The sequence below is a fragment of the Perkinsus marinus genome, assembly GCF_000006405.1.
Source record: "Perkinsus marinus ATCC 50983 genomic scaffold scf_1104296931854, whole genome shotgun sequence".
NCBI classification, from domain to species: domain Eukaryota; phylum Perkinsozoa; order Perkinsida; family Perkinsidae; genus Perkinsus; species Perkinsus marinus.
The window spans coordinates 287,266-310,369 of NW_003215631.1; the positions used below are offsets into that span (position 1 = coordinate 287,266).

The following is a 23,104-nucleotide window of genomic DNA, read 5'->3' on the forward strand; positions in this document are numbered from 1 at the left end:
CCTCGCAGTTTTGACCAGGGGTCCGATGCATCACCATCTTCGGTTCGCGTGGAGAACTTCAACACCTTCTTGCACTTCACAGTTGAGGATGAGTTCTTCGCTGGATCGCCACGATTTGCTGCAAGCGTTTGTTCTGTCCACGAGTCCGACGCTGGCTCGCTATTCGCCAGTCCGCGTTATCGGTCGCAGAGTGAGTGTCTCGAACTAAGCAATCGCCTTCGGGTGAGGCTAGGTAGTCTTGGAGGCCGAGAAGAGAGCGTTGGTATCGATGAAGCTTTTGGTTTTTCTCAATCTCGGGGCCCTGATGTTGTTGACGACTTAGTCTTGGTTGTCGAGGAAGATCCTAAACAGGAAGTAGCGGAACAACGTGAAGAGGAGATGGTCATGGTGGTTGAAGAAGATCCATGTGAATCACCTAAGGAGGATCGGGGTAGAAGGAGACAACGGCCCAAAGTGGACGAGAGAGACCATTTCTCTACACGTTACATGCAGCCCGAGATGAAGACGACTGTCATGCTACGTAATATTCCCAATAAGTATACTCAAAGGATGCTTCTGGACGTTATTCGAGCGAAAGGTTTCGATTCCGAGTTCAACTTTTTCTATCTCCCAATTGACTTTCGGAACCGCTGTAACATGGGGTATGCATTTGTCAACTTCGTTGATCACGATGTGGCCATGAAGTTTATGAATGCTTTTGAAGGCTACAAACTTGAGGGGTTCAACTCGCTCAAAGTCTGTCAAACCGGTTTCTCCCGGATCCAGGGTCTGGATGCGAACATCAACCACTACCGCAACTCCCCTGTGAACTATGTCTCGATACCGGAGTATCGTCCCTTGTGGTTTGTGGGAGGGAAGGAGATGCCTTTCCCCGGTCCGTCGCAGAACACTCGAAAGGCTCCTCAACATGGTCATCGCCCGCGACCATGAAACGGTCGATACTGAGGGCTTTGTAGTCTACTGTGTATAATTGTTAGTATATCTATTGTCTTGTTTACGTCACTTTATTCATTTCTGGGTCAGAATGCATATCCGGGATTGCCTGGAAACTGTTTCCTTAATCGTGATAGGAACCTACGCTCGTAGTTCTGAGTTGATGAGAATACTCAGCGTGGTCGTTGCACAATTGCTCGATAGTTCGAGAGACAGTCTAATCGTTCGAGTTTGTCAATCTAGTGGGCGGAGGTTCATCATCGAACTCTTAGGAAAACGAGTCGTATATCTGTAAAAAGGAAGGTTGTAGTGACGAATTGACGAACGCGTTGCGCGTTGATGAGCAACGGAAGCACATCGTATTAGCGGTGAAACAGACTACAACAGTGAAGTTGAATCAACCTAGGTACAACATGATTAACACAGTCCGTGGCTCATCACGATCGTTGCTTTCGTCTCCTCTGTCGAACTTCTTAGCCCTATAAACTGTTGTTCCATCAGCATGTCAGTTCGTATACTCAGAATGAGCCTGGCTGTGAGAAGGGTAAGGAGTGGGTTACTGGACGTAGGTGATTAAATGCTTCGTTTTGGCATGAGTGGATACAAACCATTATAGACTTAATGTTGCCTTCGGATCTGATCTTGGAAGAAAATGGAATTTCCCTCTCACGCAATTATCTGTGTTTTCGTCACATCCTCGAGGACGCCCTAGATCATTCTTTCATCATTGAAGGTTGGTACCAATTAGTAAGTGGATAATAGGTAGTTTCAAAAGACAGTCAACTCTACGAAGCTTGGCGAGAAATCGACATTGTTGTCTTAGTATTGTGCGTCTCTGAAAGAAAAATCTAAAATACGCATTGGATGCTCCTTAGGAATTCATTTTCTGGTGCGCTCCTCTTTTTTACTCGTGCTCTACGTTTTCTTACATTTGCAAGCTCGGAACGTGTTCCAACTTTCAGGAGTCGGGCCCTGAGGACAGCCCGGCCCCTGCGACAGAGGAGGAGATTCGATTAATGAATGAGCTGTTGCTAGAGGTTTGTGCTGATGACGATACAACCCAGTGCTTGAGTCTTCTAAGCAAACGAGCGGTAGGTTTCCGTTTAGTTTTCTTACTCGATGAAGTCCTCGTCATTTCCCTGAAACCAACGATTTGTCAGGACCGCTACTACACCGTTCCTTTCACGCGTCACTTTGATGTCCATGAGCGATCACTCTTAGGACCCTACTTGTCATGACCCCAAGTTGTGGACACCTCTAACCTGGGCAGCTTACAATGGGAACGAGACGGTTGCGAGGTCGGAGCCACTCCGGAACTTCCTTAGGATCCTCAAATTCAGGTCACTTATATCTCGAGGTGCAGCAGGAATCTTTCGCTCTACCCGAGAGAGTCTCTTCGACGTAGGCCCCCTCGAATATTTCCTTTACATGTGAATTTCCGGAGGCCCGACCCGATATGGCCGCCGGCATCAAGCTCCAATTATCGAGAATTACTGTTTGGTCTGCTCAGGCGCCAGTCAAGATGATAAAACATACGCCATTACACTGGGCGGCTTTCAATGGACATTTAAAGGTGTTCAGCCACTGCTAGCAGTCCTCGTTGTTCATCATGTTATCGCAGATTGTGTGGCTGCTTCTCAAGGACGGTATAAGTCCTCACAGTGTGGACTACATTGGGAACACGGTTCTTCATCAGGTAAGTCTCTCGGCTCTTCCATCTCTCCTACGTCGTACACTGGTGGTTGGAAAATATAGTATTTCCGGTAGCATTTGGAAATGTGGAGTGCATAACATTTCCGCCATAATTCATGTAGATTTCAAACAAGCTACCCTCCGCCATGATCATGTCTCAGGCGGCTGCGGGAGGCTCTCTAGAGATCGTTTCATGTTTGCTAGCTCAAGGTTGTGACGTGAGCGCCAAGAATATCCGCGGGCACGAACCTATTGCCTTGTGCACAGTCGTGAGCCGCTAATTTGCTGTGAAGCACATAGTTAGCCTTTCCAGGAGAAGACTCGAGCTTTGCTGACGAGAGCTATGACTACCCTTACCTGTTTCGCCACAGGTTAGTTCGTATCCATCAGTCACAGATGCCTTCATCATGAGTCTTCTCCAAATCTTCGTTTTAGTGTGAGTGTGCGTGTTAAAAGAAATACTGCGATCAAAAACTAACATAGACATGCCGAACGACGTTAGGAACTGACTTGGGTATCCATCATAGTAACTCGCTAATGCCATAGGGTGCTGTACTGCAAGCATTCATACATCTATCGGGAAGTACCAGTAACGCTAGATCCCCCTTTGTGAGCAGTTCACGGTGGGCTGAGCTTGTTCACAAAAAACGGTTTTTTGTCGTGTAGGCGTGGAATTCTCGGCGAAAAAGGCAAGATTCATGTGCGAATGGACTGAAAATTTCTTCTGTGAATCGGAAGTTGTTCACGGTTATGCATACCACACTCACTCGGACAAAGTGAGTTTCATCGGCGCTTTGGAAGTGTGGAGGAACGTCGTAGCGGGCGATACGAAACACAGAGCTCGTACATGCGGAGGAATGTGAGAAATTCGTCGATCGTGCTCGGCGTTCCAATAAACCGATCGGCTCATGCAAACAACAAAGCCACTGTACTTACTTCCCGACAACAGGTTCGTGAAAGACCGTTCACTTACTGCGAAGAAGTGTCCGATAATACCAATGCGTGTGAGCTCCGTTTGCGGGAACTAATGAGACGACATACCGCCAATTTGGATGACTTAGAAGCGCTGCAGGATGAAGTGAGATATGCGAGCCGTTCGATAGAAGTTTTAGTCCTCAGTTTGAGGAAGCCAAGGCTGACTCAGCTCAATGGCCATGTGACGTTAAACTCATCCATGAAGCCAAAATTTTCGAAGATAGGATCGCCGGAAGCATAACCCTTCGCGTGAGTACTTCGAGCGGCGGTTAGTCCACTCCATGTCGAACTTCACAGAAGGCGGAGCTCGAGGGCACCTACCAGGAGCCTCCCGACCAATTGGCTCTCGCTGCCATTGCGGACGGTCTAGATGAGGCCATTGAAGTGGGCGTGCAAGCAGGCGTAGCCACACGAGAGCTTGAGACAGCCCGGTAAGGGTAGCGGGTAGATGTTGGAAACACACCATAGGATTTTCGTGGTACGAATTTGTAACAGAAGTTGCTTCTCACTCGGCCCTGCTTGGCTCTCTAACAAGAACTGTGTGAGAATCATTCCTCAGGTCAGTCCGTAAAAGAGTGCTATGCGATATTGGACTCCTGCGAGCTATCGAAGACCCGTCCAAGTGAGCTTACCAAGTTGGTTCTATCGAACTGATGAATTCCGTTTCCCAGGAATACCGCAAATCGTCTGAATCTGCTGCAGAAATCAATTGCCGCCTCGGAATCGGTGGGGTGCTGCTTAACTGGAATATGAGAATTCATTTCCTCCCACAGGAGCCGGCCAATGCTCATTTGATTGAAAGAGGGAAACGCGTTCATAAGAAGCTGGACATCGACGACCGCATGGCGTACGAATCCTTCAAACACTCCGTTGTCGAATGGACTGATCGATTCACGTGTGTTATGTGACTACCATTTCAAAAGCCACGTAGAGATTAATCTCTACCGAACGGCTCGAAAGCACGCGCCAAATTAACATAGTCGGACACCAATACGATTACTCTAGGCGCCTCCTGATTATGGTTGAGCCGGTCTTGCCAATCGCCACGCTTCGGGGGCTCTCTCGGACAGCTAGTGATGCTCTCCCAGAATTGACGAAGGACAGCGAAAAGTGAGAAATTCCCATCGCCAGAGATCGCGCATCTCGGAGTTCTGTAAGATTCCTTCCCGTGGTTGACGAATTCGCCTCCACGGTAGAGGAAGCGACCAGTTTGGTGGCGCCGGAAGAAGGTGAGTCTCCTGCCGCATTGATTTCCTGCGATCATGAGAGATGAGATCAAACACAAGCCCAATTGATGCTGCCTGTTAAATTTCAGACGCAGAGTTGTTGGAGGAAGCATTTTTCCATCCCGAAACCGTGGCCGAGTGGCAAGCGGCTTCAAATGTGAGCCCAGGCCCTGGTCGAGAAAATTCTTACTTCTTACTGGGAAATAGTTGTATATTCGATTACGATGGAGCTCCTCACTTGAGATGGTCGAGATTGGAGCTCGAAATGGTGACTGGTAGCGCATTGCATCAGTGAGCACGTACATTCTCAGTCGGCCTGATCCTCCACCTGTTTAACACCGTTAGTTCTAGCGCCATATCACAGCTCGATCTTGAGAGGATTCGGGCTCAGTAGTTGCTCTCCAGAAACTCCATCTTCTCCTTTCGGAGCGCAAACAGCTGGATGAAGAGGCCGCTGCTGCCGCCGCGAAGAAGAAAAAGAAAGGCAAGAACAAGAAATGAGCATGCTCTCCATGTCTATCGTGTGTGCTACAAAGCTTGTGTTCGAACATCAAAGGGGTCTAATTAATCCAACTACTGAGCTTCCAAGAGATCATCTCCCCTTTTGCTTCCAGGGGGGGCGATTCTAACTATTCTGGACAGACTAAGTCGCGCCGATCCGCGATCGAGTTGAGGATGCGGACATGTTGCGATTCGCATAAGCAGAGCTACACGGTCCGGCGAAGGCTATTAGTTCTCAGGTCATTAGGTTATTAGTTTTTTTCACTCTTCGTACACGGTGAAGATGAGAGATTTGATCTGCGAGCTAGCACTAGTTATTAATCCCGAACTCAGCGTGCTTCTTTGAAGAGCTGCCATTCCAACAAGCCAGCTTCGTTGGCCAGATTGACGGTGCACGACCAATGCTGCGCCGACTGTCCGCGGGAACAGTCGCCGACCAGCATGGAATGCATGTCAATTTCCGAGACCGAAGCGTTGAGATATGTCATTACCACTAATACTAGCGGGAATGCCTTTCGATGAAATGACCGCTCAGTGCGCGCGACTACTACATCGAACACAAGCCAAGTGTGAGACAGAAAGTGTATTCGACAGAACTATCCAGGTTATAGTCTCAGACAAGTCTTGGGAAAGTCTCACCATCTACCATTCCACCTCGAAGAGACCGCTGTATTACATAACCGAATTGTCGACGATCCGTCCGTAGAACCTACACAGTCCTCATTGATAACATCAGCTAAGCGACCAACGATTTTTCTTTTCTACCTCTGCCGCTTCCTTGTTCAACGGATCATTGGGGTTCGGCTCCAGGAAGAGGTAGAGCAGGCCGTAACTGTACACAAGAATGGCGAAAGTTATCGTGAGGGCAGCAGACCCTTACACAACAGACGAAATGCTCAGAATTGGTTTCCAGTCTTCACGCAATATATTCAGGCAGACGTTACCGTCAAGGTCGATGTTAGGATGATAAATCTTCGTCTCACACTTCACCTGATGACTGAATTCCACACGCAACGCGGAACTCGCAAAACTTCTTACTTTAGGAGCGTCATGTGGGTATAAGGGTTTGATGTCAAAGGAGAACCGATACTTGGCTGAGAAGAAATACCACAAATACGCACCGGGAAGCACTATCAATGGTGATAGAGTTAACCACATACACAACACATAACGACTTGTCGGTTCATCGATTGAGCGGAGCATTTCGGAGAGTATAATAAAGAAGTATAGAGTAGCAAGAACCGGAAACAAGGACCTGGCGATGCGGAGCTGGTAGCAGGTTTACCTCCCTTCCAGAATCCCTCATCCGGGGAAATGCTGATGAAGAAGTGCATGAGATTATTACTGTTGGGGAATTCAATACGACACTGGGCAGGCAGTTCCAACTCATCTAATTCTGGAAAGGAAAACAAATATCGCCCTTGACTGGGTTCGCTAGAGACTCCGCGACAACAACAAACTCTGTTAGTTTCATTCTCAATGGTCACTTTCTAATCACTATCTCAGTTGAAACGAAAATAGCACTCATTCGACTCATGCAAGGCCCAATGGAGTTATCACAGTACTGGTCAGAGATTGATCAACCGACATTCACAGGATATTCATCCAAAGAAATGCGCGGAACTGATGATCATGATTCTCACTATTATGCAGTCTCACGATTCTAGGTTTGGCATTTCGTAGATCAATGAGATATTATACACGAACTTTCACAGCGCCAATTTTATAATATGAGCATTCTAGTGCATCCGGTGACCAACACGATCACACACGAAGTTGCTCGATAGACATTCGAGTATAATTTCATGGACTTCGTTTTGTGCCTTGCGCGACGAAGTTATCCAAGTGTTTGGGTGGCACCGCTAGGCGTCATAGCTGATCCCACAACATCACCATCGAGCCTAGCCAAGTATGAGGAAATTTCATACTTCCGTGACAGGTGCGCCGAAAACACGACTCCCAAAATGATTCTTCAGTACTATTTACCATACATATATCTTCCGTATCTCATCCCAATTTTTCGCAACTTCCATCCGGAGTGACCTTCACCCGTCAAAGAGATGTACAAGTAATTCCAGTACAGTCAAACACTTCAAAAACTACCTTTTTGCAGCCTAATCTCGCCAGGCTGTTGTTTTGGCTTCGTCGTCATTCCATTTTGCGCTGCAGAGGGCTGCTGCTCAGCCCTTTTACCCCGACCCACGCCGAAGACCTTATACATTACAGGGAGGCAAACTGCAAATCTGTCAACGTCACATATTCCACTACACGATCAACTCTACTCAGAACCGTGAATAGTAGTCGTCTATCAGCGATGAAGGACCATACGATACAAAGATCTCTAGAGGTCCAACTCGCATTCACTTGCTTCAACCAGAATTTTCACTTCGTCAAGACGGCTTAGGAAAATCTCGCACTGCTTCAAGGCCTTAATGATATGTAACATTTTCCGGATTGTTGAGAAACACCATGAAGATAATCCTGCATATCTCTCAGAAAAAACTTAGGGATTCGCCTATTGTCTTGCAGTAGCACTCGGGTATCAGAGTACAGACTCAGGCGTGGAAAAATGTTGCTAAGGTGTCCGAAGAATCGTTGCAATACCTATCTAGAGGAGAGCCATTTGAAGCTCCATAAAGATAAAGAGCAGTGTGATGCGCTCATACGATTGGTTGGGACTGCTGAACCTTCACGGGTATGCAATTCAAAAGCAACTACTATCGAATCACACCATGAGTTTCATCGCGGAGGCCGTAGAAAATTTTCCACCGCGCTTGCGAACACGATTATGAACCAATCAACACAGCATTCTGATTGTTCAGATCTAGGTAGTGCCATAAAGGAGGTCGTGGGCACATCATAAGACCTGTTGAAGCCGTAGCAAGGTCGGTTGCATCTGTGACTTTCAGGTTCGAAATTTAAACCAAGAACTCCGATGCGAGAGCTCCGTGGGACCAGGTAGGCATCGATATTCAATCTGGTCCTGTCCAGGGAGGTTGATTATCAGGCCCTGCTTGAGCAAGGGAGATCGCCCTTGTTCGCCAAGAACACGCGTGGATTGGTATTGAGTAGGACGATTCTCATACACTAGCGTACCATATGTTCCCTATCTGACTTCTAGACTTCGGGCATTGGAGAGCGAAGTAATCAGAGTATTCCTCCACTATACGACGCTGAACTATAGGAGTTTTGTGACGAGACAGCCGAGTTTGTACTGCAAAGTGCCCGAAAATCGCATTTCCTACTGCGCTTGTCTCGTGTCCAACGTCACGTTGTTGACCTCCTTTTAAAAATTCACGTCACCGCCTTATTCACCAGCACTCTTTTGGTGAGGATTGTCAGTAGATCTCGTGCTTGTTTTCATCATTTTCAAGGTGCTTGAAGCCTCCTTGAGCGGAATCGCTTTAGCGACTTTCGGAACGTCTTATGTCCCTGTTCAAGAAGTAAGATCTACCAAAGTTCTTCATTGATCTGTTCCTTGAATACGTTGTAGTCTAACAGCATAGCTATACCGCACTTCACGCTGTTCCCCCGGATACTGTTCAGCGCATTCCATGGGGATCGTCCCTTGTCAGCTGTCCGAGCCAGCGCCCCCTTCCGACATTCCCGACCTGCCCTCGTTCGAGTCTGCCCAGAGCTATGGTGAAGAGGAACCCGATATCACATCGACGATGCCTAATGTTGAGCAACATCATGATGACCCAGATCGAGTAAGCTTGAGATGGTAGAGCATCTAGAATTGTGGTTCGCTTCCACTCATGACCCTATACTCCACTTACACGACTCCATACACTGCGCTCACGGGACGTCGAACGGGACTACTTTGTCTCAGCAGAATAACTTTTTACTCCAACTCACGGAGCTTTGCTCACACTCTTATCAACTTTTAACCATTTCAAAAGCCTATGTACATATGGTCCGCGCTGGTCCCGGCTGATCCGAATTTGTGAAATTATAGGATGTCTTGTGCGAATCAGCCATGTAGAGTGGAACAAATCACATCGACGTCCCCCTATGCTTCACTCTTCTATAGACACGAGCTACCGCAGCAGACTCCGACGTCCAAGCTGAGAGTGAAGTTATCGACGACGAAGCGAACCTTGAAAATGTCAGCAATCAACCAAGACTCGTTGGTGCGGAGAAGGAGAATATGAGCGGGGACAAGAAAAAGGCTGGAGATTATGGGGGGCTCCCCGAGGTCGAGAATTACACTACTGAAGTTGATAATGCCAGTGTTAGTGACGGAGTGGACTCGCCTGAAGTAGTTTGAATTTTCCACTGCTACTCGCACCATTAAATGGGACGTATGTCGTGCTTGATCGGCGTTCTCCAGTCGCTCTTGGTGTCTTGATTGTCTGTTATTCAGGTATCAGGAAAGGAAATTCCTGGCGAATGGGTGAGCCTGTTCTAGTTTCGTGCGGATATGGACTGTCCTGTTCTGAGTAGTTGGCCTACGGTACATGCCGTGAAATCCTGGCGTTTGAATCGCAGGGGGAGATTGAGACCTCAGTCGGCACTGCATTTGTCTCGTCCATCAATGTTAAAGGGCATGCACTTAAGGTTGGTAGCTATGAGCCTCTTTAGAAATTGTGTATGGTTCATTTCCAAACAGCTGCGGAAAACTGGTAGAAACGACTTGATCATGCTCTGTCCGGAGGCCATGGGAGAGCCAACATATACATCTGTCGTTGGCGACTACTTGATGGATATCTAGTAATATTGCACGCCTACCTATGCACTCACTTTTGCTCGAGAGGCTCAAAACTATGGACTAGAAATTGAACTAATCCTCTCAATCCATCACAATATGACACCTGTTGTCCATGTAATTTCATCCGTCTCAATTGCTAAGCGGTGTGCCTGCGACTTCTCAACGTCCATGTGCAGTGCATTTTGTTTGTATTTTAGCTGCTTCACTGATGCTGAGAGTCTACCGAAAGTGTACAAGCTCCGCTGTGATTCCAAAGAGGATGCCGAATACGTTCGTCTGTTGTGGAACTCTGATCTCGAGGTGCGAGTTGTTGACGCTGTGAAGCTCACCCATCCTTGGTACTTCAGGCAACCGTAACAGAATTCACGACAACTACTACTTCGCCCATGCCTGATAGTTCTGGCCCATCGGAGGAGGTTGTTCCCACAAGTATTCACGAAGGCGCGGTCCATTCATTTTCTTGGTGGCCTGTTCTTGCGACTTCGAATTCATGTCTAGGCTGCGTTGCTTGCTTGTGAGCGATTTCTCTGGCGGGCCTATTCTTCATAGCCTCGATTTGCAAACGTGTGGAATGCCAGGGGCATTACTTCGTGAATATCACACTGATTCGCGCATTGTTCACAGTGTGACAGAGGGCGCACATCACGCCAGGGTTCCCACCACGGCTCGTCCATCAGTTTCATCACTCCCGGAATATCTGGTACTGGAGCTCACTAGTCACAATGGCGATATCGTTCTCAAGGAAATGTCGACCTTCCCGACCGATAAAGAAAAAACCAGTTTGCATGAGGTAAGAGATTTTTTCCGTGCGAGTGTGATGTCGAACTCTCTTCAGATCCGCTTACTGTTCGACAGTCTAGACGTCCAGGGTGATGTTGCTAGTGGCTACACTCTCTCTGGCAACCGAGTTACGATCAACTGTAAAGATCGCCAAATCGCGGAGTCCCTGATGCTTAAATTTGCGGGACAAGTGGAGCCGGTACGTGGGTAACATTAGAGGCGGCCTGCGACGACTCTACGAAGGATCGCGTTGTGCCTAAGGCTGAGACATGGTTTGTTCCCCCTCGAATGGAGGCCAACAGGATCGCATCCGTGCGTTGCTGCTCATGTTCGTCGGAATGTTTGGTAGCAGTGTGATCCAAAATTTCATGATGAAATACAAAGACAGTACGGCTAGGGTGTACTTCGATGTTGCACGGAAACTCTATTCGGAGTGTATTTGTTCTCAGGTGACTATCCGCGCTGGAAAATTCAGTCTTGAACCGACTAAGGCTATGATGGAAAGGGAGGTATGTTGCTGCTCATGCGACAGGGTTCTGATCTGCTAGCAGGAGTACTTAGCGACCACGACGCTTGACCCCTCTACAGATGATGAAGCGCAGCAGCATACGGAAAGTCTGCCGAAGAGAGAAGCCGATGTGAAAGTGAGTGTTTCACCGAGCCAATGTCGTACTTCTTCTCTTATGGTATTATCTGTTGTCAGGAACATAGGACGAGTGGTCGGAATGGTGGTGGGTAGATAGGGTATCGCGCCGAGATCAGAAGTGTTCCCTTGTCTTTAGGATGGCGAATCGCCAGTCTGGGCTTGAAAGACTGAGCGTTAAACTCATTCAATTTAATATGAACCGCAACTGCCAATGAGAATTTATACTATGCATCATGATGTGTCGCGACTGTGTCTGAGAGTCTGTGATGGATTAAGTCTTGCGCTTGTCACAAGCACGGAACGTCGTGGAATTATAGTCATTCGGAGATAGTCTATCTCCTTCCACCATGCGTCTACTCAGCATTCAAGCATTTGGAGTCTTGTTCGGCCTGGAGCTGACCGTCGTGGCCCTGTCAGCGACTCCGCCAGAAGCTCAGAGTACTCTCAAACTCGATCACCAAGTAGGCGTAAAGTTATTCACACTACTGTAAAGCATCATCGACTGAATTTCCTATTGTTAGACATATATTCTGACTTCCCTCAAGTCGAAGTCACTGCATCCGACCCGCAGAGAGGGAGCAAATAAGAGAGCCCGTAGCACTGTGCTCAAGTGCCGGGTCAAGGCCGTTGACGACACTGACGCCTTCGAATTCGAGAAGTCCCAGCAAGGTTTCAACCTGGTCTTTGTCAAGGAAAACAAAATCTTGTCGTGAGAGTTTGTCGCGGTCACCAGTCGGTGAGGTAGATATCCTATCAGGTCGGGACCATCTAATGTTTTATCCGATAAAATACCGATTGAGATCCATCAGCAAGACGCTTTGACTTGCGAAGAAGCTGTGGACCTGTTATTTAAAGGCCTCAAAAACGACCCGACCTTCCTCGGGTTAATCTCCGCCGACACTCAGGAAGTTCCATTCAGTACTCTGCACATGTATCTTGCGAGTCTAGCTGCGGCGAAATGGGAGGCACCAGAATTGAAAGTAGACGGAATCTCCTCCCGAGGTTTGACACCTCACTCTCAGGGTATCGAAACTACGAGACTACGTGATCCGACCAACTCCCAGAGCCTGCTGTGTCATGCAAGGCTGATGAATGATAACGACCATGCTCTCGAGTTTCATCCTTCTATTGATCATTCGAGCTTCTTCCTTACCTGGGCACAATGTGGCAAGACTAAAGCTAAGGACTTGTAATAATAAGAAGTCAATTATGTTCGCAAAATTGCCATTTCAGCCATGATCACCCCTGTCATGTACAACTCACCCTAAGGCAGCGCCGAGACTACAAGTTCGACCTCGATTCTACTACGATTGACTCGGAAAAATGTGCAAACTCACTTTATTACTTGTATGAGGCTTTATACATAGCGGGTAAGTTGAGAGAATTCGCCACATCTTCTCGGGACAGCTCAACCGACTCCCCGTTGTTAACGGGTAAGATCCTGCTCGACTTCATCTGCGAGAGGGTCCAGGGTTGGAATGCTACCCGAATAATGTGAATGTCCGTATTTTGTTGTCCATGTGTGCCGGCTGTCTTGTACCCACGCTCTATATGCATTGGGTTTGGACATGTGAACCTCCGGGATGAATGCCGCAGAACATTCAGGAGAGAATTAATAAGGAGACTTTCCTCATTCTCCTGAGTAATTCAGAAAGAGCTATGAAGATAAGAGAGACATGTAGGATAACGGAATGTTGATTCACGTTCCGATCATCTTACAACTTTCTGATGTAGCAGGCAGGGGAAGATCAACTTACATGCAAACCAATAACGGAAAGATATAGGACCAACGAACAGAATACACCACATCGTGAGAGTTAGGAGTGCGAAGACTAAAATGCGTCAAGCTGGCTTTCTGCTCTATCGACGATGGCAGTGATAATTCCGGTGAAATCTGCGGAGCTAGAGTATCAGCGGCACAATGCTTCTCTATTCATAGAGATCACGCAATGAGGTTCGTCCTTAAGTACGGCTTTCTGGAAGGGGCGCTAAATTCTTGCAACTCCCGTTCGAAACGCGGCTCAAACAATAGTGCAGAAATCACAAGCTTCCTATGATTTGACTGAACACTTCCGATGTCGGCTTTGAATTCTGCACCATTTCGAGAAACTTGTCAAGCCGAACTTCAGCACTCCTCATGGTCTCGATGAATTCTTCCAATAGCTCCAGTCTCTTCTCTCCATAACGATAATATTGGACGGTAGGTCTTCCAGCCAGAGACGTCGCCGCCCATTGAATCTACGCGAAGCATTCTCCGCATGTGAGTCGTGCCGACTATACCACGAATTTGAGCTGAGGATCACCGCCAAACACCCCACATCCCCAATTTCCAATGGCTATTCCCCTCAGAGAGCCATTTCCTTCCTCACTGGGATATTTGCATACTCTGAAAAACACATCTCATCTGGCAGACCCTATAAGCTGCACGACAGACCGCGAACCAACCTTCATTCACTCGATTCATTCATACGATAAGCGAGTATGCTCGAGCTCCTCGATGAACTTCGACCATAAGTTTCCGATGATTTTGCATTTGCTCACCCGCAATAGAATTTCCTGAGCTCCCGCTCGATCAGCTTACCGGAAAATTGCTCGACGCCTGGACTGGGCAGGGCGTCTACGCAGAACTGACACAGATCCACGGGTATCGAATCCCTCACACAGCGCGGCGACAACTTCTTTGCTTTCTAAACGACCCCTATTCCTACGGTATTAAAGTACCCCGATCGCAGCACTGGAAAGAATTGAAAGACGTAATGATTCACTGGCAACTCACGAGAGAGACATCCCTTATAGAATCTCTCCCCAAGGGTGTGGGATCATCATATTCCCCTGCCCATTTGAAAGAGTAGCCGTAGCCAGTGTAACTAATAAGCCGACAGAGAACAATTCACCGCGGATTGACTTGACTCTTATTTTGGTTCACTCTCAGTAGATTCCTTGTGTTCAACAGTACGAACCAACATCATCTCCTGGGTTCATTCATTCCCAGTGTTTCCCTGAGCCCCCCAGGATTTTCACAAGTTGTGTGTGGATCACAACTGTAACCAACACATGCAATTAACCATGTGCGTATTTCCCCACACTGCTCATTTCCTACCAAAATCGGTGGAACTCAACTTACTTAGAAAACCGAGTGGCGCCATCAACTCGTATGGCCTCGCGATCATCCATAACCTAATATTCGCCTGCACGATATCCTACTGCCAGCTTCGCAATGGGGCTACTTCACAGAGGAGCATAGTGACAATCAGCTCAGGGCAAATCGCGAATCTTATCTCCTCTTGGACATTGCCGCCTTCCAGAACGCCACCTCCGATATATCTGAATAGTAAAGACCCCGAGATATCGGAGAATAGTCCTTGAGCGTTGCAAAAAGCCGACGAGCTCCTAACTCCCGAGCAGGGCGTTTTTTTTTCATCAGCGAACGAGAGTTCACCGCCGCAAATTCATGGTTCACACTATCACTGATGAAGTAAAGACGATCACTCTATAGGGTTCATCATCGTGGCTGCTAATGATCCGCTGATACTAGTACAACTTTACTATAATAACTGTTCTACTGCAGTACTATGATTCACGTAGTACAAGTAGTATAACTGACTAGTATTACAGCACTACTAGTACACTAGTATTACCCTGCTCTCCAACATAAGGGTTGCATTGTGTGATACTTATACTCTTTAGTAAAGAGTATAAGAATCACATAAAGCATCCCTTAAAAAAAGAAAAGAACAGGTAAAGAGTCTTTACCTGTTCGCGAAGTCAGCCTGGAGAAGTCCATGAGCATCTTCGACTCCTCCATTGTCACAAATTACCACGTCGCATAACTTCGAACAGCCGGTGACATTTTCCTGATAAACCAGAGATCAGTCGATCGTGTATTGTTCGAATCGTGACATTCGATTGTTCGAATCATCATACGGAAAAATGGTCGAGCAACTCAAGGCATCATTGACTCAGATTTTGGCGGGCGAATTTCCTTCCTGCCATTAGATTACAACTACAACTTTCAAGTCACTCGACTGGTTTTCTGACTTCAGATTGTCGCCCACAGACGCCGATTCACCGCCTCGTGTCACCACTCACCGGCATACTTGGTGCCCCTCTGCTAATCCTAATGTACTCTTTTCTCGCTGAAATCACCTCGGTTGAGTCCGTAATCGACCGGAAATAACTGAGTTGGTATATTCGCAAGGGACATCATGGGGCGTGGCCAACCTTAACAGGCAACATGATTTTTCGACATCCTCTTCTCTAATGAACGAGAAGTCACAGTCCGGCCTGGATTCAGGACAGGGTTGAGAAGGCAAACAGCCGAAGAACATCGCGCCGACAAGTCCTAGCACCTAATTGGAAACCTCAATTCCCACAAATCTAACTTGATCTAGACCGATCTCCAATTTGCGGAGCTGATCATGATTCATAATTGCTGAATCAAAATGAACAGGAGAGAGCGGATTTTTTTCCTTATGTTCCCCAAAATTCCAATACATCTCCTAGTCGAGCTGGTGTTAAGACGATAGATCTCCCAATCTGCATCATTCTGTTATCAACCATTCAATAATTAAATAATTCAATTCAATATATTGAACATCGATTCAAGAATTTTTGATGTTCCTGTGCTGAACTCTCCAGTTAACCTCACCACCTGGTATCTGCTCAGCGTGACCTCTCTGAATGTTCCTTCAGAGCAACATACTGGAAGCTGTGGGATATCTTTTCCTCGTAACTGATGGAAATCAGAACACTGCCATCTGTCCACGCAGCCTTAATAGTCTGCAAACTTCGAACGTAGTGGCAGACTTTCTCATCGGACAACTGGAAGCGCATACCATCCCATTCAGTACGCATGATGCGGCCTATGCAGACGGTACTCTATAGTCACTACCCAGTAGCTAGTATATGCCAAGAGTCCGTTGGAAACAACAATGTAGGTCGGCAACTTCGAACCAAAGCCCAGTTCGCTGTACGAACCATACAACCCGGACCTCAGTAATCGCCTGCAGCACGTCATTGACAGTAGTTGTGAATCTGTCTAGGTCCCCATGAAAAACCCGCTCAATCGCTTCGAAGAGAGCTCGACAACGATGCCTGACATGACACTGTTCAGCAACCTCTCAGTCCTGTTCAAGCAGGACCCCTCCCAGCTGGCATCTAAGCCTATATATATATGTGTAACGGTCACGAATATGACCCATTCACTCTAGTATATGATATCTCATCACTATATTTATACCTCGTTGAAGTCTCAGCCTTAAACGCTAACTAAGGGAAGAAAACTAGTTTGAAAGTTTTACCAAAATTTCGAATTTGCCTGAGAAAGAAGTTCACTGCTCAAGTCACATCACCTTGCCGGGTGACGGAAGATACTCGTGTTTGATGTAACAAAATATACGATGTCTTTGTGGGTATCTGCAAGTGAAAAATGAAGCCTATGCTAAGCCAATATTACCTCTCAGCTCCTGGGAAATCCTCAGCTTCTTCATGAAAGCATCGATGTTAGACATTGTCCTCTGCCACTGCACCTCATTCGGGAGGACAATCAGCGGTGAAGGACTCTCCATTCTCACCGCTGGGCGGGAATATGAAATACGCGTTAACCGGACGGAAAACACGACTGCAAGAGATGGATTATTGAGAGAAATCTAATCGTAACAACGCGATAAAATTCCGAATTCCCTCAATTTTCATCCATAAAAGCCAACTTCGCATGTAGTTGACCACGCGCATATTTTCCTACACCGGAATTGCGTGAAAACTGAGTTGAACTGGACCTTGCTCAAGATGTGCGCCGTGAATCACACCTCACTCCGTGTCGCAGACCCAGTTATCGTAGCCTAGTATTAGCCATGCCGCTGACTACTCTCCTTGAATGTGGAACCGCCGCCGACGAGACCAGACAACACCAGGAGGAATGTGTTATCGAGAAGCGCTAGCATCAGTTCAGAGGCTCGCAAGTTGGTGTGAATCATCGCACGGCAGAGCTATCCCGTCGATGGATATGATATGTTATTGAAGCACGCTAGCTTCATGACTTTAGTTGCCACGGAAGATAACTCTGGTTCATCTAGAATCAAGAGCTAGATATTCGGAATCCTGGAAGGAGGATCGAGAGGCCAATCGATCCAGCTACTGTGGCCATTCTCCATTGTTGTAATAAATGTCAGCTTCCCTCAACTGAGCCACTATTGAAGTTTACACATGAATTCGGGAAAAACTGTGCATAAACCAATGAAAATTTTCCCAAGTTGCCTCAGAATTGTCAAGTTGTCACCAACAGAGTAACAACACAAATAAGGACCAGCACAGAAATAAAATGGAAAAATTCACATCCTTTTTTCAGCCTACGCTCGGATCGTCTTCGTGTTTGACCCATTCATCAGGGCATAGGGCCGCAGCGAACATAACCTTGTTGATAGCAGAGTGTTCAACATCGCCGCAAACAGTTGACGTTTCTTTGGGGATCAATGTTTCGATCATCTTCGCGCAATTGTCTATTATGGAGGAGACTCTGCTCATCTGTCCTCCAAGAAGTGCTCCATATAGACGGAAAGGAAGAGAAATTCCAAAACGGCGATCCAGGGCAAGCGGAGCGATCTCGATGAGGGCTTCTCTCTCTCGCTCAGCCTCAGGGCCTCGTAGAAACTGGTTCGTCCACCATGTCAAACCGTAGCCTAAGGGGTCACCTGGAACAAATGCACGATGTACAAATATCGGGGCACCGTCCCTATACCCAACGCACTTGACACACATTCAGCAGCTACTTGGTAGTATGCTTGAAAAGGTCGCGCCAAGTCAGCCAATTCCCTCTCGAGAACTCCTGGGCGGAAACTATCGATAAGAGTGTAGATAATGAATGCTGTCTGAGCGTCATGATTCGGATGGGCTTCTCCTAGACCAGCGATCGACTTCATGTCCGTATTCACCTTCCAGCGCATGCCTCGGCCTGGGACGCAGAAATACAGGTGGACGTTCTTGACGATTCTAATAGCATGCTCGAGGGCATCTGTTGATTTGGTCGCTTGGTGATAGCGAATGAGTGCAAACAGCCACTTGTCGATATAGTGCCAGTACATACCGTCAAACTGCATGCCAGCATCACTGTTACAACGTGCATGCAACTTCCCAATTCTCAGGCCTTTATAGCAGCCGGGACGATCGGGGTCAACAAGCATAGGAAATTCGCTACTCCGAGGAGTCCCCAGTGTCTCATGAACGGTCTTGATGAGAGTTCCCGCTGCGCCCAGCAATTCGTTCGCCCGGTCAGGGAAGCGTTCCGACAAAGTGACGAAGTTGAGGACTCCAAATGCATCAATCCAAAGGTACCTGACAAAGTTAAAAGTTCTCTTAACAAAGCATCGACATCGCTCGATACCTTCTCTGCCGACCACCTGGCCCTCCCGGACCCGCCTCATCACGTGGCAGAGGCTTCGGAAAGGACTCTGCCTTCCAGTCCCCGTAAACGTCTCTCATGAGAGTCTCCACCAGGATTGGATAGTTTGACCTCACGGCTGGGATACCATTCACCATCGCATTCACATATTCGGGAAACTATTTGTCAATACAGAAATTTTCCCATACTAACAACTCTAATCAGCACCGAGGAATCATCAGAAAACCGACTGAATTTAAAGCCTTGGTGAAATGGGCTGGCGACACGACTTCTGAACGCTTCTCTCACGCTCGATGGTTTGATCGAAGCATATGTTGCATTCAAAGTTATAAGATTTGCTGCGCCCTCCGTTCCCTTTAATTTCATCGTCAGGGCCTGATGACAATGGTCAATTCGGTGAGGATGGTGACGACGTGGTATTACTGCGCGAATAACAACAGGTTTCTATCCCTAATAAAACGCGAGTAAATTGCATTTTTTCCCAGTGAAAACCGAGAAACTCTCACAACAAGTTGTACAAGTTTTTCTTGAAGAGATACACTCTTCAATGAGATGCTGCTAGGAACCGGTATCCTGTTTAGAATTCCACGAAAGTCCTACTCGCCGTGCGAGCACTCCCCACAACTCAACTTTCTACCAGAGACAAGGAGAGCTAAGAGTATCAGAGGAAGGCCGCGACGGACTCGTCGAGATGTGTTCAGCATATTCACAACACCTCCTAAGACCAACAATAGAGTCACAAACGAGGCGCTCATAAAAACTGCAGAACAGTATAAGGTGAAGATGTACAGTAATTGATTGTAGTTTCTTTCATTCACACAAAATGTATATACTTAAACTTCATAGCAGCCTGGTCCATATTGCTCCGTCGCGGCGTCCGCAGCTCCAGTAGCGACATCCATCGCACTGCTAAATAATCCGCCATTCGACGTGATATCCGGCCATTCACTGTCAAGATGGCGGAACATCATTTCGATCATTGAACCAAAGATACTCAAGAATATCTTCTCCCCAAGACCTGAGATTGAGCTCACAACACCCCATCCTGGACGAATTCGACTTCGAGCAATCTAGGCTGCAAATTGACACAACATTATGATCCATCGGAGTTTGTCATTTTTTACAAGAGGGCTATCAAATAAGTTCGTCTCATCTGTCATATGTCTCAATGATATTCGGCTACTTGCGAGACCGAAAATTGTCTGATGTCAGCGATGAACCACATCTCTAAGGTATTATTCAATTCGCACACATCCTACTACTTTCAATGTGAATACAAGAACCACCACTATGACTTGAAGAGCAATCACATAGATGTTACTATCATTCTCATTCCCATGAAGCTCGTTTGCTCTGTGTTGGTTACTCAATCTCCTCACAGTGGACATGCTATACTGCATACGACTCTCTCAACTTGTCAAATACTATCGGTCAGTATTATCACAAAGACCATATATGGCAAACTCTTCTCGAATCCTTACTACCTGGTTTGGTCTGTTCCACAACTATCGTCTCATGTGGTGTGTCATGGTGTCCATGAAACAAGTCCATGAAATGATGAGCTGTATGGTGTCCATCCTCCCTCGAAGCCGATCGTGGCCGGAGCATAGCTCTCCCCACTGGACGGCCATTGTCGTCAACAACGGGGAAGTGTTCATCCTGATCATAAAATCCATGTTTTGGGTAAATACTGGAGACAATTCTCATTTCAGCGCACGAGTGACATATGACCTACCTGAGTGTTTTCCCTGTCCTCCGACCCATCAGCAACTCCCGAAAATAGCGAGGACCATTGCCGAGGAGCACTACTCTCAGTACGTGTGGATTCAACCTAATGCAACAGTTCCCTGCTGACAATCTCCGTGCTTGAGATTGTTACCTCCTCCATCGGTCCACCCGGGCGGGTTTGTCTGAATAAACGGCGAATTTTTTCGCATCGCGTCTCACCTGAAATCAAATAACGTCTCTGCAAGGAACACAACCAGTTTGTCCAGGAACGTAATTCTCATAGAATTTCCGATTCAGTTTTTTCTTGTTGAAAGATACAGTACCACAATGTAGTCTAGTACTCGTTGAAAGAATACAGATATTCTATTACTATTCGCACTACACGAAGGTACAGAGGATCAAAAGCTCGACTTCCCAGCATTACCCGAAGTTGGGTCCGTCCTGCATCGCTCTTCAGTGATGGTCTTGGTGGCACCTTTGAAAGCAGTGCTTTGTGCATCTGACGCGGCGCTGTCCGGAGCGCTCGCAGTGTTTGTATCATCATCAGGCGCCCATGACGACGACCATGAGCTTGACGCTGATGAGCTCCACATTATAAACAAAGAAGACGAATGGGCGTTGAACTACATACAGTGACTGCTTGTCAATTCAAATCCCTCATGCATGTTTGACTTCTCCCAAGTGATATGCTAACCAATTGTTCTAGAGAGCGAATGATAATCTAACAAAATGGTGGGACTGATCACGCAGCACAAGTCATTGAACACTGAACATATGTTTATGATCAATAAACAGGAAGCGGCTCATTGATTACGACCCACCAACGTCACGTGAGAAACGACATGCAAATCTAGCGCTGTGCTCGGCTACTCCCAAGAATTCCACAAAAAGCCTGAATCAGGGATCGAACCTGCGAGGTTCACGGATGAATGCGTGCTTCCCTTGTTCGTCATGAGGGTCTATCACAGACGGTCTATTCGCGAAAACTATCAACTACCCGCGACACGAATTTTTTGGCAACTGTCGCCACAGGTATCATTGAAATGCCGATGGAATAACTCAGTGACTGCCGCGTACTGCTAGCCTTCGAACACCGCTTTGATGTGGATCGCTAGACAGATACAAGTTCTTGGTACAGGAATGCGGGAAAGGTAAAAACACACAACCCTCACGGTCCTGATAGCATGGATGTTGGTGCTCCTCCGTGCCACATGAAAGTTCGAATGATGCGAAGCAGTTAAGGGCCGTATCATCGGACAGTTGGTGCCAATGGTCACCATTCAGATGTCTTAGTGAACCACGTACACTAGCCACTCCCTCTCTAAACTCGTCTAGCCTCAGATCCGAGTTGGAAAGTCATCCTCAAGGAATTGAAATTGAGCGAAATCACACCCCGATACGAACCCCTCCGAGGCATGTGCTGACAAGGCAGTTACTAGCGCATTGACTAACCAATAAACCTCCCCTCATCACTGAGATAACTCAACACATGCACTCGTCGTTTTAGCCGCGAAACCAAATCACGACACTACCGGCAGCTGCTACGAGTGGCAATCAACACTATCTGTTGTTTATTCCTCATCATCATCACCACCAGCGTTAGCGGCGTTGCGCCTCTTTACGCGACCAGGGCGTCCGCCTCCGAAGGGCGAGGTGAGGGCGAAGTCAACGTGCTTCTCAGAGTCAAGACGGACCATGAAGGAAGGAACGTCACAGATCTGCTTGCCAACCCTGAGAGAAAGAACGATAAAGATGACACTGCCCGATGAATCCGAAGCCTACCTGATGTGTCTCTGCTTGATGAGGACACGAGCATGATGGACACTCTTAGCAAGACCGAGTTTGAAGACCTTAGTCTGCAGACGTCTCTCGAGCATCTTGTTGACAGTCAAGGCAAGAACATAATCGAGCTTGCGCTCGTCCTCACCAAGAAGACCCAAACGAACCAAACGACGAAGCAAAGCCTCACCCTGGAAGACGCGGGTCTCATCGTTCTCGTCGAGGGTCAACAAATGCCTAACACAAAAGAAGATATACGATAGAGATTACTGCGAATCAAACGATGGACCTCCCAGATACTACCTAGCGGCGGCACGGATCTTAGAAAGAGTGTACTGCACACGCCAAAGCTCGCGCTTGTTCTTCAAGCCGTACTCGCCGACAATCTGAAGCTCAGAGTCGATACGAGCCTTCTCGAAGGGGCGACGAGGGGTATTGGCAGTCTTTGAGTCTGAAAAGTTAATGATACACCGGACGTCCCCTCAACGAGATGCCGAGATATGCTCGAGGTCCGCAGCTCCACATCGATGGACGCATCCTTGTCCCTATCCCTTATTACAGTTTCGGTAGGATTTGATTCCCATGGCTGCTGCGGCGTGAAGTAGGCCTCCGTGAGGCTTCGAGCCGGCTATCGATCAGCCGATCGATGCTTTTTCCGATACGCGCGCGCCCGACTGATCGACCCCGTGGTCGTTGAACAGTTTTTTTTTCTCGAGTCAATTCGGAGGTCATGTCAC

At 47.4% G+C, this 23,104-nt stretch overlaps 10 protein-coding genes across 10 annotated transcripts; 6 read left to right on the plus strand and 4 right to left on the minus strand.

Moving 5' to 3' along the window:
* The first annotated feature begins 101 nt into the window (after positions 1–101).
* On the plus strand, positions 102–1,116 carry Pmar_PMAR019920 (conserved hypothetical protein). The gene has a single exon (XM_002786195.1). It carries the CDS (start codon positions 379–381, stop codon positions 928–930), a length of 552 nt encoding a protein of 183 aa, XP_002786241.1. The 5' UTR covers positions 102–378; the 3' UTR covers positions 931–1,116.
* A 1,655-nt stretch (positions 1,117–2,771) lies between these two features.
* Pmar_PMAR019921 (hypothetical protein) lies at positions 2,772–3,001 on the plus strand (the record flags this gene model as incomplete). Its single annotated transcript, XM_002786196.1, has 2 exons — positions 2,772–2,894; positions 2,939–3,001. 2 exons carry the CDS (start codon positions 2,772–2,774, stop codon positions 2,999–3,001), a joined length of 186 nt encoding a protein of 61 aa, XP_002786242.1.
* A 651-nt stretch (positions 3,002–3,652) lies between these two features.
* Pmar_PMAR019922 (hypothetical protein) lies at positions 3,653–4,035 on the plus strand (the record flags this gene model as incomplete). The annotated part of the gene is made up of 3 exons (XM_002786197.1): positions 3,653–3,703; positions 3,745–3,849; positions 3,898–4,035. The coding sequence occupies 3 exons, from the start codon at positions 3,653–3,655 to the stop codon at positions 4,033–4,035; spliced, it is 294 nt and encodes a 97-aa protein (XP_002786243.1).
* Positions 4,036–5,940: 1,905 nt separating this feature from the next.
* Pmar_PMAR019923 (NEDD8-conjugating enzyme Ubc12, putative) lies at positions 5,941–7,548 on the minus strand (the record flags this gene model as incomplete). The annotated part of the gene is made up of 6 exons (XM_002786198.1): positions 5,941–6,036; positions 6,093–6,159; positions 6,208–6,317; positions 6,366–6,421; positions 6,613–6,723; positions 7,431–7,548. 6 exons carry the CDS (start codon positions 7,546–7,548, stop codon positions 5,941–5,943), a joined length of 558 nt encoding a protein of 185 aa, XP_002786244.1.
* A 1,929-nt stretch (positions 7,549–9,477) lies between these two features.
* Positions 9,478–10,395, plus strand: Pmar_PMAR019924 (hypothetical protein; the record flags this gene model as incomplete). The annotated part of the gene is made up of 5 exons (XM_002786199.1): positions 9,478–9,588; positions 9,694–9,723; positions 9,774–9,887; positions 9,940–10,040; positions 10,236–10,395. 5 exons carry the CDS (start codon positions 9,478–9,480, stop codon positions 10,393–10,395), a joined length of 516 nt encoding a protein of 171 aa, XP_002786245.1.
* Positions 10,396–10,783: 388 nt separating this feature from the next.
* On the plus strand, positions 10,784–11,557 carry Pmar_PMAR019925 (hypothetical protein; the record flags this gene model as incomplete). Its single annotated transcript, XM_002786200.1, has 5 exons — positions 10,784–10,828; positions 10,874–11,017; positions 11,268–11,327; positions 11,370–11,462; positions 11,522–11,557. 5 exons carry the CDS (start codon positions 10,784–10,786, stop codon positions 11,555–11,557), a joined length of 378 nt encoding a protein of 125 aa, XP_002786246.1.
* A 254-nt stretch (positions 11,558–11,811) lies between these two features.
* Pmar_PMAR019926 (hypothetical protein) lies at positions 11,812–12,657 on the plus strand (the record flags this gene model as incomplete). Its single annotated transcript, XM_002786201.1, has 4 exons — positions 11,812–11,925; positions 11,986–12,173; positions 12,222–12,444; positions 12,487–12,657. 4 exons carry the CDS (start codon positions 11,812–11,814, stop codon positions 12,655–12,657), a joined length of 696 nt encoding a protein of 231 aa, XP_002786247.1.
* A 148-nt stretch (positions 12,658–12,805) lies between these two features.
* Pmar_PMAR019927 (conserved hypothetical protein) lies at positions 12,806–17,031 on the minus strand (the record flags this gene model as incomplete). Its single annotated transcript, XM_002786202.1, has 14 exons — positions 12,806–12,919; positions 13,562–13,702; positions 13,745–13,850; positions 14,006–14,091; positions 14,241–14,331; positions 14,589–14,641; positions 14,692–14,788; positions 15,218–15,318; positions 15,554–15,641; positions 15,686–15,813; positions 16,116–16,196; positions 16,456–16,558; positions 16,816–16,879; positions 16,920–17,031. 14 exons carry the CDS (start codon positions 17,029–17,031, stop codon positions 12,806–12,808), a joined length of 1,365 nt encoding a protein of 454 aa, XP_002786248.1.
* A 775-nt stretch (positions 17,032–17,806) lies between these two features.
* Positions 17,807–19,013, minus strand: Pmar_PMAR019928 (conserved hypothetical protein; the record flags this gene model as incomplete). The annotated part of the gene is made up of 3 exons (XM_002786203.1): positions 18,843–19,013; positions 18,210–18,793; positions 17,807–18,153 (listed from the first exon to the last, which is right to left on the minus strand). The coding sequence occupies exons 1-3, from the start codon at positions 18,995–18,997 to the stop codon at positions 17,807–17,809; spliced, it is 1,086 nt and encodes a 361-aa protein (XP_002786249.1). The 5' UTR covers positions 18,998–19,013.
* A 3,073-nt stretch (positions 19,014–22,086) lies between these two features.
* On the minus strand, positions 22,087–22,953 carry Pmar_PMAR019929 (40S ribosomal protein S9, putative). Its single transcript, XM_002786204.1, has 4 exons — positions 22,927–22,953; positions 22,671–22,818; positions 22,371–22,604; positions 22,087–22,319 (listed from the first exon to the last, which is right to left on the minus strand). Exons 1-4 carry the CDS (start codon positions 22,949–22,951, stop codon positions 22,160–22,162), a joined length of 567 nt encoding a protein of 188 aa, XP_002786250.1. The 5' UTR covers positions 22,952–22,953; the 3' UTR covers positions 22,087–22,159.
* Between the last annotated feature and the right edge of the window lie 151 nt (positions 22,954–23,104).

Bases quoted from the DNA above. Each gene is read 5' to 3' on its own strand.
- Pmar_PMAR019920 (XM_002786195.1), top strand. From the start codon at position 379: ATGGTCATGGTGGTTGAAGAAGATCCATGTGAATCACCTAAGGAGGAT.
- Pmar_PMAR019929 (XM_002786204.1), bottom strand. From the start codon at position 22,951: ATGGGAATCAAATCCTACCGAAACT. The intron at 22,605-22,670 runs GTAGTATCTGGG...CTTTTGTGTTAG, and splicing joins AAGATCCGTGCCGCCGCTAG to GCATTTGTTGACCCTCGACG. The intron at 22,320-22,370 runs GTAGGCTTCGGA...TCTTTCTCTCAG, and splicing joins ATCAAGCAGAGACACATCAG to GGTTGGCAAGCAGATCTGTG.